The sequence below is a fragment of the Protopterus annectens genome, chromosome 2.part0, assembly GCF_019279795.1.
Source record: "Protopterus annectens isolate FY-2018-M chromosome 2.part0, PAN1.0, whole genome shotgun sequence".
Taxonomy (NCBI): Eukaryota; Metazoa; Chordata; order Ceratodontiformes; family Protopteridae; genus Protopterus; species Protopterus annectens.
Window position 1 is genome coordinate 443,999,802 of NC_056728.1, and position 15,995 is coordinate 444,015,796.

General features: G+C 41.8%; 1 protein-coding gene across 3 annotated transcripts in view; it reads left to right on the plus strand.

Moving 5' to 3' along the window:
• Positions 1–9,499, plus strand: part of CEP78 (centrosomal protein 78) — a 1,514,071-nt gene extending 1,504,572 nt beyond the window's left edge. For all 3 annotated transcript variants that reach the window (XM_044060872.1, XM_044060873.1, XM_044060875.1), the window contains one exon: positions 8,876–9,499. In XM_044060872.1, coding sequence (XP_043916807.1) covers positions 8,876–9,268 — 393 coding nt within the window. In that variant the 3' untranslated portion in view covers positions 9,269–9,499. The remainder of the gene's footprint in view (positions 1–8,875) is intronic.
• Positions 9,500–15,995: the final 6,496 nt, after the last annotated feature.

Sequence of the window (15,995 nt, forward strand, 5' to 3'; positions counted from 1 at the left end):
CCTAATTCCATATGCAAGACTGCATATGAGAAAACTACAATGGTATCTAAAAAGCCTATGGTGTCAACATTCTCAGGATCTAGAAGCAATGATTCCGATCATACCTTGCCTACAGATAGAGTTCCTTTGGTGGGCAAAGGCCTGCCACCAAAACAAGGGACTTCCATTCAATCTACCCCCTGCCGCCCAAACCCTAACAACAGATGCATCAGACTATGCATGGGGGGCTCACTTGGCAGGGGAGTGCATTCAGGGCAAATGGAACCCAAGTCAAATGCACCTGCATATCAATCAAAAAGAAATGTTAGCTGTACAGAATGCTCTGACAGCCTTCAAGGACCGCATTCTTCCAGGACAATTAATGGTAAAGACGGACAACACCACTGTTATGTGATACATAAACAGGCAGGGGGGAACCCACTCATATCCTCTCTGCAGACTAGCCATGGCTCTGTAGAACACAGCCTTGGGCTACCAAGTGCACCTACAAGCTCAATTCCTGCCAGGAAAGCTAAATACACTGGCAGACGAACTAAGCAGAAATCTCATGGACCCACACGAGTGGAAACTGGAACCAAAGATATTCAACATGTTGAGAAACAAATGGGGGAGCCCAGAGATAGAACGGTTTGCTTCCCCCCAGAACCACCAGTTGGACAAATTCTGCACAAGGACTCCCCACAAACAAGCTTGGAAAGTGGATGCCCTGTCCTTCACCTGGAAAAACCTATCAGTTTATGCCTTTCCTTCCCTGCCTCTCCTCTCCAAGGTACTACTAACGATCCAACAGGACAAACCAAAGACGATACTGATTGCACCAGACTGGCCACGCCAACGCTGGTACCCCCTCTTGCGCAGTGTGTCACTGCTGGCACCATGGCACCTGCCTCAGACCCCTACCCTGCTGTCCTAGCAGGAGGGCCAGATTCTGCAACCTCAGCTTCAAACACTGAACCTGGCAACCTGGCTAATTACCTGATCCCTTCGTTACCATCCCTTAGTAAGCAAGTGTTGGATGTCATTCTGGAGGCAAGGAGGCCTAGTACTAAAAAATCTTATGCTGAAAACTGGAAAAGATTCTGTTCCTGGAACCAAACTCAAGGGATGGGCACAGCCTCGCCCAATTTACCTCAGATTTTTCAATATTTAACTGAGATGCTCTACAAGGGCCTTTCCTTTTCCTCCTCCAAAATTCATGCCTCAGCCATTTTGGCTCATTACAACACAGAACCACCGCTGTTCTCTCATCCACTGCTCAAGCAGTTCCTCAGAGGGGACAAAAACTTAAGACCACCCAGGAGAGTCCCAACTCCAGCCTGGGACCTTAGCTTTGTATTGGAAAAACTCACTCTACCTCCTTTTGAGCCAGCTACAAATGCAGAGCTGAAATTCCTTTCTTGAAAAACAACCTTCCTTTTAGCCATCACTTCAGCAAGAAGGATGTCTGAATTACAGGCCCTTATGGCAGTGGAGCCTTTCATCATCTTTCATGGGAACAGGGTGTCCCTCAGGACCAATCCCTCCTTCATGACCAAGGTGGTATCCAGTGTGGCTCTTAATCAGTCCATTCATTTGCCAACCTTCTTTTCTAATCCCCAGAACAAAGGGGAGCATATACTGCACTCCTTAGATGTGAACCAAACTCGATAAAAGAAAAAAACTGTGGAAAGAACAAACTGGATACGCTCCAAAACCAATGGGTTTTTCTATAATGCGAAAACACTCAATCCGTAAATCCAGAACTTATAAACTTGTAAACTTTTTATTTAAGCACAATACGCAGGCTTTTCATTGGAAACACTCCAACTTCATCAGAAACGGAAAAACAGCATCTCTCTCAGTTACCTTAAATACAAAAATGTTTGAAAGGATCACATGGTCATTGAATTGTATCGGACTAAATACCAACACACCCACAAATACTAGATTGTGTAATCTTCAAAAACTTGATAAACATACTAAAAAATGAAATACAATCTAACGATTAAAATGTTGTAAAAAAATGTTTTAAAAGGAAGAATTCCTGTATGATGCAAAAACAAAGGAACACAATGTATCGGTGAATGTTTACAAAAGTACATACCGCAACATTTAACCCCTATGAATACGGTGCTTTTGCTAAATAATACTGAGTAGATCTAAAACTAACAACAGCTGACGACCCATGTAGCACCTATTTGGAAAAATAAATCACAAAAAACTCTTGCTGTCCCAATATGGATACACCCTAGATGTACAATAAAAAATAATAATGATAAAAAGGGTTACTACTAACCCTAAATGTTACTAAGGACCAAATGAAAACATAAACTATGATGACAAACCCTAACAAAAGGGACTTCTTCATAAAATAGCTATCAATAATTTTGGACAAATAAATTATGTGGAATCATGTATTGACATATTAAACAGTCTAACCTTTAGTATTGTACGCTATTGAGAACATATCACATGCATAACAGTAACAACTAATCAGACCTTGAAAAACAGGTAAACTTGGAAGAAAAAGAGGGTTACAACTAACCCTAAGTGTTACTAATGACCAAATGAAAACAAAAACTATGATGACAATCCCTGACAAACGGGGCTTCTTCATAAAATAGCTATCAATAATTTTGGACAAATAAATTTTGCGGAATCATGTATTGACATATTAAACAGTCAAGTGTCATATTGAACAAGAAAAACTGTATTAGCTGAAAAAAGGATCATATAAATACCAACAGTAATTTATCTGCTTAGCCTCTTAAGTTTTAATAGGCAAGCTATGGACAACCTGCCGTTTATGCCAGGGGCATGACAGGCATCTAAACTAAGTTGCCATGACAACTCTTTACTCTCCAAATGAAGAGAAGTGGACCCTCCCCTGACATCAGACTTCACCTGATCAATAATACAGAACAAAAAGTTGTGGTTGAGGTTCTCTACTATATGCTTGGCCAAGGCGTTATCCATCTTGCCTTTCCTAATAGCATATAGATGTTCATATATGCGTTCTTGAAATTTTCTGTCAGTCTTCCCGACGTAGAAAGCTGGACAACATAAACACTGGGCCAAATACACCACTTGTATGCTAGAACAATTGAATCTACCCATTATACAGTATACAGAGTCCCTAATTTAATATCTAGACCCTGTCTTTATATAGGAACAGTAGCGGCACATATTGCACTTGAACATTCCATCCCTGGTGCTAGGTACCTTTGTTTTTTTCTCCAAGATACTTTTGAGGTTCAAACCTCTCTTAAACACTATTCTTGGTGATTCAACCAATACTCTATGTTAGTATGAAGCTTTTGGACATTGAGGTGACTTCATCCATCATCACTTCAAGGTTACCTTGCACTATAGTATTTTGGTTTAGAATTGGTACATATACACCAGTGGCTCTCTTATTATGAACCTCCTGCAAGAGACCGTTGATAAGGTCTCCCGGGTAACCCCTATTTAAGAAGAGACCTGCCATAAAGGCACATTCTTCTATAAAGTCACAGTCTCTTGACACCATTTGGGCAGCTCTAACGAGTTGGCCTTTAATAATTGATCTCTTTTGAGAAAATGGATGACAGCTGTTAAAATGGACATAGCTATTGAAGAAGGATTCCTTCCTGTAGATCTTGGCTACAAAGCATTTTTTCTCTTTGTCCTTCATAAGATCCACATCCAAGTATGCTACCCAGTCTAGAGCAAAACTGTGGGTAAACTGTAGGAAATTTGTAGAAGAATTAAACAAATCTAACAGTAAGGTAGCAGTCCCTTCATTGCATTTCAAGATGATACAAATGTCATCTAGGAACAGTGTATATAACAGTACCGTGTCCACGAATAGGGGATTAGATAAGATGTACTCTTTCTCCCAGTAGGCCATGACCAGATTGGCCACAATGGCTCCACATGAGGAGCCCATCGGCACACCTATCAACTGTAGAAAAAATCTATTATTGAAGGACATGAAATTATAAGACAGAATAATGTCTAACAATTCACTTACCAGTTGGATGTCTTTAGCTGGGGCCTTTTTTAAAGTCAACATGACTGGAATCCAGTCTAAAGCTACTGAGTGAGTAATGGAAGAATATAAGTCCTTCACATCGACTGTTAAAAAGTGACCATCCTCACCTTAAGTAGTTTGATTGATCCTAGATAGAAAGGACCAAGAATCCTTGGAAATTTGGGGCTCACTGGCCACATATTTCTTCAGTATGGTATCTACTACTTTGGCGCTCGCATAAGTAATGCTGCCCCTGGCACTTACCAATGGGCGCATAGGTGGATCCAGTGGGTTTTTGTGAATCTTGGGTGATACAAAAATAATTGGAATTCTGTAGGTTGGTGGAGATATAAAATTCATTAAATCTAAATCTATAGATCTGTTAACAAACATGTCACTGAAGTAGGAAGACACCCTTGAATTACTTGTATTTAATTCATTCCTTGATACCTCTTTGTATGTCTCAGAGGAAAGAATATCTTCCATCCTCCTGACATAATCAGTCTCATTCATAACTACCAGACCTCCACCCTTATCTGGCTGCATTACCCTCACTGTAGAGTTGGTTAAAGAATCTAATAGAAACCTATCTTCTTTACTAATATTGTACTTATATGTTCGTTTAAATAAGGGTTGGCTAAGAACATGCCGTATGTCCAACTCGCATATCTGTTCAAATACATTTAGAGATGGGTGCAGTGGTAGATTGTATGTGCTCGCCAAAATGAATTCACCTTTATCCCTGGTGAAATTTCCCACCGGTGTGTCTGTATTTAGTCAGATACAATTCAATGACCATGTGATCTTTTCAAAAATTTTTGTATTTAAGTTAACTGTTTGAGAGAGACGCTGTTTTTCCATTTCTGATGAAGTTGGAGTGTTTCTGATGAAAAGCCTGCGTATTGTGCTTAAATAAAAAGTTTATAAGTTCTGGATTTATGGATTGAGTGTTTTCGCATTATAGAACAACCTGTTGGTTTTGGAGCGTATCCAGTTTGTTAGATTTTACTTTTACAGGACTAAACTTCTCAGGAAATCTGAACAGCTGCTGGTTGCATTTGCTGCAGGGGCAGAGGGGAAGGCCATTTCAAAATAAACCATTTCTAAATGGATAGACCATTGCATTCATTTCTGTTTTAAGCACCATGGAAAACCTACCCCACAGGGGATAAGACCACATTCAACCAGGGCTGCATCTACCTGCACAGCCTTTCTCAGAGGTGTCCCTACCAGGGACATCCTAGAAGCTGCTACCTGGAGTTCTGTACATACTTTCACCAAGCATTACCGTTTACCAATTTTCTGTAAATCCAGAGCTGGCTTTGCCACTGCAGTCTTATAGGGCCTAATAGCTGGTCCTAATGCTATCTAATTTCCTCCTCCCGTCCTTAGCTTTCGGAATCTACCCAAATGTGATGACTGCAACAGTGAAACACGAAGAACATAGTACAGTTGTGTACACTTACCATAAATGTAGATGTTCGAGTGTATTCATTGTTGCAGTCCTGGTTACCCTCCTTCCAGCCCCCTGACTTCTTTTGGCTATACCTCTATTCTTGTTTACTATGCTTAAAGATTTTTGGGTATATTTGCTATTTTGTTGGAGGTGTAACCTTGTATATATAATTGCTTCCCATTATGGGGGCACCTGACATCTGGGGCAAGAAAAATTGATGTAATGGCGTCGGCTGCATGCTTTATACCCCTGACTACCTGACGTCATGGAAGATTAGACCGCAACCGACACAGGACCCAAGACTTTGATAATCAGGTCGACTGAGGGCTACTGCAAGCAGATAACCCAAATGTGATGACTGCAACAGTGAATACACTCGAACATCTACATTTATGGTAAGTGTACAAAACTGTACTTTCTATCTTGATTGGATGATTTGAAGATACTAAATCCCCCAGATCTCCTTTTTTATTGCCTAAATAATTCTAAAATCTGCCAGGTAAATAAATATCTGAAGCTGATAAGCAGTTATGCAGCTGTACATGTGGTACTTTGCCTGAGGAGAACTAGGCAGATGAGGTTATTAGCACAGCACTGGTGTACTTTGTCTTCCTTTTGCTGCTTCCCACAAGGACTTTGCATCTGTATTTTTTTCAGGTTAATACTGTAATTTCCCCATAAAATTTCTGCACTTAGACTTGTACTTTCTTTTCAAGACTGCAGTGGTGGTGCTGCGGTAGCGTTGTCACCTCACAGTTAGACGTTGCCCGTTCGACTCTCAGTTAGAGCGTCTTCTCTGTGGCGACATGCGTGAATGGGCGTTCCTTCACTGAAGGTTGTGCGTTAGGCCCGGCAAGCCAGCACGTAAAACTCTACTGCCAATCATTAGCGGACCGGAGTTCTGCTGTGGCGACAACTAACCGGGAAAAGCCGAAAGACACAAACAAACTTGTACTTTCTTTTCAATTTTTTCTTTATTCAGTCCTACAACTGTATACACTTGAACTCTGATGCAGGTGGTCTCCTTTCTAATGTTTGCTGGCTATTTCCAGCCTTAAAAACTGTGTGTGTGTGTGTGTGTCTGTGTGTGTGTGTGTGTGTGTGCCGTGTGCGTGTGTGTGTGCCGTGTGCATGTGTGTGTGCGTGTGTGCGTGTGTGTGTGTGTGTGCGCGTGTGTGTGTGTGTGTGTGTGTGTGTGTGTGTGTGTGTGTACATGCATACATAGACACTCTCACAAATACGCATTTTCTCATAATGAACATGCAAGTATATTGCAGTACCACCTTGCTTGTGTTTTATTCTTATTATTTCACAGAAGTTCTTCACATTTGCAAACTAACCAAGTTCATGCATAAACCATACACTGCAGATTTAATAATTTGAACATTTTGACCCAAAATTGTTAAAAATCTGCAAAGCCATAAAGCCCCGACTACAAACCATGAGACCAGAGCTTGACTACCTGCTCAGACACTTGATGACCCTGGCAGAGACAGCCATCCTGGGGAGGATGGAGAAGCAGTGCATCCCACAGATGATGGTTGGCAAAACAGAAGGATGGCCTGGGGGTGGACATTAGGCTCACCAAGCCACTAATAAACAAAAGCTTTCATAGTTTGTATGCAGAAGCATGTACTTGCAAGGGTAGACCATTGTGGGCCATTGTAATGATACATTTTGCATCCATTCCTCCACACGCGTGTGCGTGCACGCACACACACACGCACACGCGCACACACACACACACACACACACACACACACACACATACACATGGGATGAGGTTAAACTATCAAAATGCTCCCATCACTGCTGCAGGCGACAGCACAAAGCAACTTGGTGGCTCTGGGTGAAATCCTTGGAGTGGAGAAACAAAAGGGTACTGTCTGATAGAGGTGAAACTTGATGGTCAGCAGGCATTGGGGCAGAAATCACCTAGAAAAAATGAACAGGCATTACATTTGGCAGTGCTATGTCCTAACTTAGGTTGCTTCCAGTATTGTGTAGCAGTTCTTTTGCAGTAATTGGTTGTAATGTTGCATTTTATAGACGGTAGCAAAATGTGCTTGTTTGTGTTTTTTTTTTAAGTAACTTTCTTGTCATACCATATACACATTGTCAAACAAAACATTTAGAGTACAGAAAAATAGTAGTTTAACCCCTTTCTTCCTTTTTCTGTTACATCCTAATAGTTTTCACTGAAAAAAAATCCTTTGCTAATATTTTATTGCGTCTGCAATGCAGGTGAATGAGTATACGTTTACTGAAACTGAAAACCACCGGTGCATGACATAATGTTAAACATATCACAAAGAAACCCAAGATTTTCAACAGTTCATAAAAATGTTTTAGAATTATGAATATTCAAAAAAATTAATGAAATTCTAAGCATTTAAACATGAATATTCAGTCCTGTAGATCTCAAGAGCTCCATAATATTTAAAAGATCCCTTCTAAATAACTCATGTAATATTCTTGTCCAAGTTTTTTTTTTCCTTAGGAGCATTGAGAACACTAGAAGCTAGTCAATACAGATGTCGACCTTGCCATAGTGTATATCCCAGAATACACCACACAGAGCTATTTAACACATAATGGTTATACAAAGTAGCCCTCCACACACTCCCATTCATTACATGCTCTAGGACCAGAATTGCACAAACTAAACTAAACTACTTCACAAGGATAAGATCAACTTTCATTTTAAGGAACTCAGCCATATGAAAATTACACTTATTTTGCATTTGATAAACTTTGCAACAACACAAACATTTCAACAAACCAGTCATTCTGCCAGTGGTTGGTGTTCCAAATGAGTACAGTACACAGCATGATAAATCTGACTGGAAGTGGAGAATTGTTGTATGCCAGCAGCTGTCCACAGTTAGGTTACACTAGCACTTGCCTGTTAGAAATTAATTCATTAATTCGCACATTGGGTACAGTGTGACTAGAAAGTACAAGAAGAGAAAATACAAAGGGAGATCGATTATATTAGTGCAGTGGTGCAGCAGTTAATGTTGTTGCCTCACAGCAAGAGGTTCTCCGGTTTGATTCTCAGCTGGGGTGTCTTCTGTGCAGAGTCTGCATGTCCTCCCTGCATTCGCATGGGTTTTCTCCGGGTACTCCGGTTTCCTCCCACATTCCAAAGACATGCGTCTGGAGCGTTTCTCCCCAGACTTCTGCTGAAAATAGTCTCTGTCGTAATCAAATTTTCCCAGTCAACAAATGTTAAATAAAATACATAAATAAAATAAATAGTAAGATCATAAGTCATCTTTGTACCCACATTTTCTATACAGCAAAAGCGTATTAAAAGATTTCTGCTGTCAGTGTAAGTTTGGTGAAAGGATAATGTATGAAGAAAGAGGTAATTGTTATGTTAGAAGAATCATTACTTAATTTTTTTTTTTCTTTTTTGCATTCAGCCTGTTCCTACAGATGGCGCTACATCCTTTTCAGATGATCAGGGCAAACATTTTTCACAGTCTGTTTTACAGCCCCAAGATCTACAGGCACAGCCATCTACCAGCCTACATACCTACAGAGAAGAAATGGACACTAAAATAAACACTGGTGCCAGGGAACCAAGTGATAATAGCAGGTCGTCCTCATCTCAGAGAAACAACATGTCTAACAAACACAGCAAGGGATTTCATAGGCCATCTGGTAATCAGACTGTAGCTAGTCATCCATCACTACCCAGTTCCAGTATTCCTAATCAAAAGACAAGCGATAGTAGCAGTTCTGATGCATCACTTCATGCAAGAAGCAAAAGAGCAGCAAGAGTGGAGAAAGACCTTAAAGATGTTCAGTCCTAGAACAGCTTTCACTTTGCCTTTTAATTTTTTTACACTGATAACAGATTACCAAATGCAGTTGTTTAAGTAATTTAATAATTGGAATGCACATTTTTCATAATTTTTTAAACCAGAGTCTAGCGTAAAAGTTGACCTAAGTAATGAATGCTACTACTTTGCGAACTGTTACATACCTCTCAACTGTACAGATTTGTGCAGAATGTCCAGAACTTTGCCTGATTTATTTGGTCTGTTCCTCATAACATCTGTGGTTTTCTGGCAAATCATGGAGGACTGAAGGCATTAAATAATGACCAAATAATGATGTATATTTGAGTTTCAGATTTCATATCCTTCATAAAATGCATGCTAACACAAATCCTGTTATTCTAGCAGCTTTCTAAGTTTATAAGAGCAATATTTAAAATCCATCCCTATTTTTAGGCCTTTGTCCTCCCATTATTTTAGGCTTTGTCCAGATTTCTTTTAAGAGATTGAGAGGTATGTGTAGCTTTTTTTTTTTTAGAGTTATTTATATTTTAACAACTGTGAATATTCTTTGACATTGTATATTCAGTGGAAACTAATATATATTTTTGTAGTTGTATTATTGAGATAAAATTGATTCTGAATTGGCATGTTCATCCTAAGAATGTGTGATTTACATCTATTCTGTTTTACTGCTTTTTCCATTTTTTTCTTTTCCTTTATAAATGTTAAGATACCATCTGGATTGATTTGTGTAATTCTAGCAACCTTGTGAGTGTAATGACACAAGACAAGGTAGAAGCATTCCGGAGGCAGGGAGCAAAAATGGGTACGTATTCTTTATCTAAAGCTTTATAATGGGACCGATTCCAAAAGACTTGCTCTTGGTGTAAGTAAATCTTTTTAAACATAGTTTTTAAAGCATTAGATTTTAAGTTGTGGCGTGAGGTCTCTTTCATTAATAGAGAAGAAAACAAACAATACGGTTTCATTTTTACTGATGTGCAATATGCATATGTTTTCTTTTTTGACTATTTTCATTCACTCCAGCATTGTTCTCACATTTCATTTATTTCCATGAAATGCGCTCCTTCTCTTTTGTAAAGATCCCACCTTCAGATCTTTTATTTCCCTTACACTCGTCAATGCTTCCACTACAGTTGGCTTATAGTTGGCTTAAATTTTTATTTAAATTTTCTAGTAATTGCATTTTTTAAGCCAGTAGCTTTAAATTTAGTAAGACCTTACTATGCCCTGGCAATCCACATCCTGAACCTCCAGCTCAAACTATTTGTACCCCAACATTTCTGTCTAAATCATCTGTAGGGAATTTTTAAAATTTGCTAACTAATTATATTCCCAAAAACATGTTCCCAATTTCCTATCTCTCTTCCCTATCACATCTCCAAAATATATTGTCTGCGTGTGAAGAAATCCTGTGAAGTTTATCAGGGTTTAAAATACTTATGCAAGCACTTCCACACAAAAATCATAAACCTTCAGGGTATTGAATACTTTCTAGTCTTTTTTCCAAATATCTTCCAAACTCCTTTGAAGGATTCTTATAGTTATAATGCAATATTTTATATGCCCTACTAATTATACCTTTTTAAAAGCATCTTCTGCTGTTGACTCAATTGAAAATGCTATTAAAGCCAGTCTTTCACGTAGCATTCCCCTATCCCTTATATCAATCCCTGATAAGGAAGGAAATCTCTAACCTGCAGTCCAAACTCCTGGTTAGCCTCATCTCACTCTCTTACTTTTACTTTTTCCTCTCAAGTTATTTGCTTCCACTAACTTTGTTTTTTTTGCTAATTCCCTCCAGTAAATTCTAGGGCCCTCTCACCTATTTTCTCAAGCATTAATTGGAGACATCTCTATTGTTAAAATCTATTTCCACCATTCCTTTGCTGGCTTAGTTCTTAGAATACTTTCTTTTCCTTTATAATACTCATTGTGGCTCTTATGATTCCCCTTTAAGAACATGCATCCCAAATATTAATCTCTCACATCACCACCATCCCATTTCATCATAATTATCCTTTTTCACTTTGATTTATAATCTTCTGCTTAAGTTATGTATGTGAGCCTTAATGCCATAGATTTAAAGTATCCCTTCAGAACAGGCAACCCTAAACTACCTTGCTCTGTGGAGAAAATCAACTTACCCACTTAACTGTTGCTCCGTTCCCCTCCAAAGGTCCTTCAACTTTGTATTTAATTGTAGTCCACAACTTCTTCACTGGCTGATAAAAATACACTTGGCCTGTATATATGATTGTAGAGATTAAACATATTTTTACTGCATGTACCTTACTATTCATATCCATAATAAAAAGCTTCCAGTTTAATATTTTGTAATCTTCCTGCAGGACCTAATATGATGGCTTCCCTACCTGCACCTATCCAGCCCACTCATTCTTTGAGACAGGAGCTGGGATTCCCCATGATAGGTAAGAAAACCCTACAGCCCATTCATTCCTACGAGGAATCCCAGTCAGTTCATCCACTGTGGGGTAGGAGTCAAGTGGTAGGGAGCAGACCAGCTTGCTCGTTCTTACCCTGGCAAAAAAAAAAAACTCCTTTGTGGTGGCATTTATGATATCTGTTATGTTCTGCCCTCTGAAGGGAAGTATGTTTTTGTGTGCTGCAGTCCGTTAGGCTTGATGTGTGACTGTACTTGGCAGTGCAAGCTCACTAGGCTCAAACTCTGTAAGGTGCAGCACCTGGTGCCCTTGCTAGGTGTCATCCATGTTATGAGCCAGAGCATCTTTCCTTCCACAAGGATGGTTGAGCCAGCATCATGCAGTCACTCCGATCTTTCCCCACCAGCTCTTACTGGCACCCAAACTTCTCTTTGAAGCCTGGTTGCCTGCAGCATAATCAGGGGTTTACCCCTCTGTCCCACAGAGATGGCTTTTAATATCTAAACTTGTTTTGTTTTATCTTTTCTGTAGTGTCTTCTTACATATACTTAGCTGCCATAACAAAGTCCTTTTTAATCTATACACTTACATTTTTCATGTTGTCTTATCTCCATAAGTATGGGTATTGCTGAACCAGTTCATGCATGGTTACTTAGTTTTACTCTATAACTTTTTGTTTCAAATTTCTTCAGAATATAAAATAAGTAAAAATAAAACTCCAAATGTTCCACAACACCAAGATGTCCTTTTCAGGATTTCGCAAGTACAAAATAGTACCTGTAAATACGTTTTTTTATTCTTTGTTACCATGCCAAGTGCCTTCTTTAAATTTTCATCTCTTTATCTGACGTTGTTGTCTTCATTTGCTCTTCAACCTGTAGGACACAGATCCAGCATGGATCCGACTCAGACACATTTCTCTAGCATCTGATCCAAGCTCCCCCCTACCTATAATGCCCGTCTCCTTCCTCCCTTCTGATCTTGTTTGCCATGCTCATGTAAGCATCATGATCCATTGCTCTAATCTGATTTTGGGTAAGTGTTTAATTTTTCCGCTTTAGATCTTCGTTCTAAGAATTCTCTTTTTCTATCTTTCATATCACCTCGCCTTCTGTGTTTTGCATAAGTTCAAAAAAAAAGAAACTTTTCTTACTGTTCTATCTCTAGGAGTGTGTGTGTGAGTGTATTTTCTTCTGTTTGGGCCTCTCTCTCTCTCTCTCTACCATGTCACAGACTCTCAAACCTGGTTTTCAAAAGTGCATGAAGTGTGGCCATAAGCTTTCCCCAGTTGATGGCCACACACTGTGTGTTGAGTGTCTAAGGGTTGCCCATCTTGATTCCTCCTGATCGCAAGAGGAATAAACTTATTCTCAAAGGCCTTCTTCCCCCACCTACCTTGTGGGCCCAGGCCACCCCTTCTACTTCTACCCCAGCTACTAGTTCTATCTCCATCCCAGCCTCTGGGACTCATCCTCCTGCTAACAGGACTGGGGACAGGAATAAGTACAAACATAAGGACAGGCCAAGGAAGTGGTCCCTCCAACCGCTCTTCCTCAGCAGGACTACAAGTCAAAGTCCGCTCAGCTCCGAGTATTGAGTCTCCCCGACTCCATTCCCTTCATTTCTCCCTGGAGCTGGAGGTGCTTTTGAGCTGTTCCTCCTGCATTGGCATCACCTCACCACCTCTCTAAGCCAGTGGCCTCTCCTCCAGATTCACCTGCAGCCTTTCCGAAACCGAGGTGGACAGGATGATGTGGAGATTCATCTGCACCCAGATACAGATGGGAGTCTTGCCTTCCCCCTCTCCCTCTGGAGCAGGGGGCATGCACTCTGCCTAAATCCCGATTACTCCTTCTCCGATCCGACCACTGGTTTCAGAGTCCTTGGATCTGAGGACCCTCGGCATCAAGGGGTTGGCGCCGACAGTGCCTGGTACCTTGATGCCAGCCATTACCTTGAGCAGGTCAGATCTGACGAGCTCAGATCCATCTGGCTCCCTGAGCCATAGCCTCAGCGCCAGATCAGAGTTTTTCAGAGCAGATCCTTTCAGTCGGAGTCTTGGTGCCTGGAGGTTCGGCTCCAGCTCCTCCGTTGATCCAGAGGATTATGGACCCATCTGTAACCCCATCTCAGGTGGCTTGTTATCCTTCTGCCTTTGACATGGTGGAGTAGGTTCTCTCGATCCCATCGAGAACCTTGACGATCTCGTCTTCAGAATCCGTCCTGGCTCCCACTGTTTCTGGTCTGGATTCTGCCATCCTGCTACCTCAGGGAAAGCCTGCTGCCTCTCCACCCCAGGGAGCTTCCACACGGGAGCAACTAGATGTTTTTGAGTCCTCCCCAGAGACCCCCCTGAGGAGGTTCCTCAAAAATATACATGTAAAAGGAAGCACATAGACTCCTTGCCAGAGGATGTCTCATTTGGAAACATCATGGAGATCCTGTGACAGGGCGAGGGGTGGTCTGTCCAACAATCCAACCCTGACGAGTCTGTGTTCTTGGAGGCATTTGCCCCAGGACTGTCTACTTCCTGGATGTCCCCTCCCATGGGTCCTCTGGTGGATCTTGTGACATCTTGGGCGTGAAAGGAACCTGACATGGTGGAGACTATTCCCAAGTGCCTCAATAAGGTCCTCGGTGCCCCCACAGACAAGCCACATTAGACAATGGGTACCCCCTGTTGATGCCATGGTGGTGGCGGCAGCCACCAAAAAGGATCTTGCATTGGAGAGCTCCATGGTCTACCTGCCAGACCAAGAGTCTAGGACTTTAGACTGTTTTGGGAAGCAGGCCTATGCTTCAGCCATGTTCGCTGTGCATGCGCTGAACTATATGGCACACACTATTAGCCTTCAGTGAGACCTGGTAAAGGAGGTAGCCAAGTGTACCCCAGGGTCTATGTCAGCAGAGGATAAGAAGGTTTTTTGCTCTCGAATGGCCACCCTCACCTCCATTGCAAATACCTCTATGTGGCTATTCTCTCATGCTACCAACGGTGTCTGGAGAGCTGCCGGGGCAGGTGTTGTCATCAGGTGTCACGCCTGGCTCTGGCTTTGTACCATCTCGGAGCCCTTCAAGGCATCTTTTACAAATTCCCCGTACAATGGTTCCACACTCTTTGGAAAGATGGTACATGACACACTGGTCCAGAGTGAGAAGGACAGGACGACTGTGTCTACTGTTGGAATCCACTTCTTAACCCCTCAATGATCCTTCTCCAGGAATCAGTGGGGGCGTGAAGAAGATGTGGTTCCGGAAGTCTCAGGGTTATTCCCAGGATGCTCTGGACTTCCCTTGCCCCAGAGGCAGAGGGGGATTCAACAGATGCCACCTTTGTGGCAGAGGGGGCTGAGGAGTCAAGGGTCTCTGGATTTGTTCTCGGACAGGCCCGAGCAGCCCTGAAGGGTTGCCCGGTTGCTCGTCTCTGGAGGCAGTTGGGGGTCGACTCTTGGTACACCCATCAGCCTTGGGAGTCAATTACAGATGATCAGTGGGTGTTGTGAATCATATCCAGAGGATATTCAGTACCCTTCTTTCAAAGACCAAGTCAGGCCAGGTTCCTTCCAGATGTTCCACCCACTCAAAGGGAGGCAGCAGCACAGGAAATTTCCAAGCTGCTAGAAAAACGGGTCATCCAGCCCATCCCCCCAGACCAGTCTGGATTAGGCATCTATTCCGGATTCTTTTTGGTGCTAAAGAAAATGGGGGACTTAAGGCCAGTTCTGGCTCTCTCTACCCTGAAACTGTCAGTTGACAAGACGAAATTACAGATGGTCACACTCCAATCTATCCTGCTCTTTTTGCAGGAGAATGACTGGATGTGCTCAGTAGACCTTCAAGATGCATACTATCACATCAAAATCGACAGACGCTCTCGAAGGTTTTGCTGCTTCCGACTGGGGACCAATCATTACCAATTCAGAGTGCTACCCTTTAGTCTCACCACACCCCCCAGAGTGTTCACCAAAGTGATTGTGGTGGTAGCAGCTCACCTGTGGCTGCAGGGCTTCCGGGTCTTCTCTTACCTGGACGATTAGCTACTCTCCACCCCCTCCAGGCATCGACTCTGCTAAGCCTGGGACTTTCTCATCCAAACTGCCCACCAGCTGGGCATCACCATCAGTCTCAACAAATCTCTCTTACAACCGGTTCAAGTTCTGGATTTCATTGGAGCCCAGTTGGACACCATTCAGTGTAAGGCCTTCCTGACACCCGACAGACTTCACTCCCTCAAACATCATGTCTTGCAAATTCTTCAAGTTCCATGCCCTCCAGTGGAGCTGGTTTTAAGGGCATTGGGATCCATGGTGGCTATGATCACCCTCATCCTC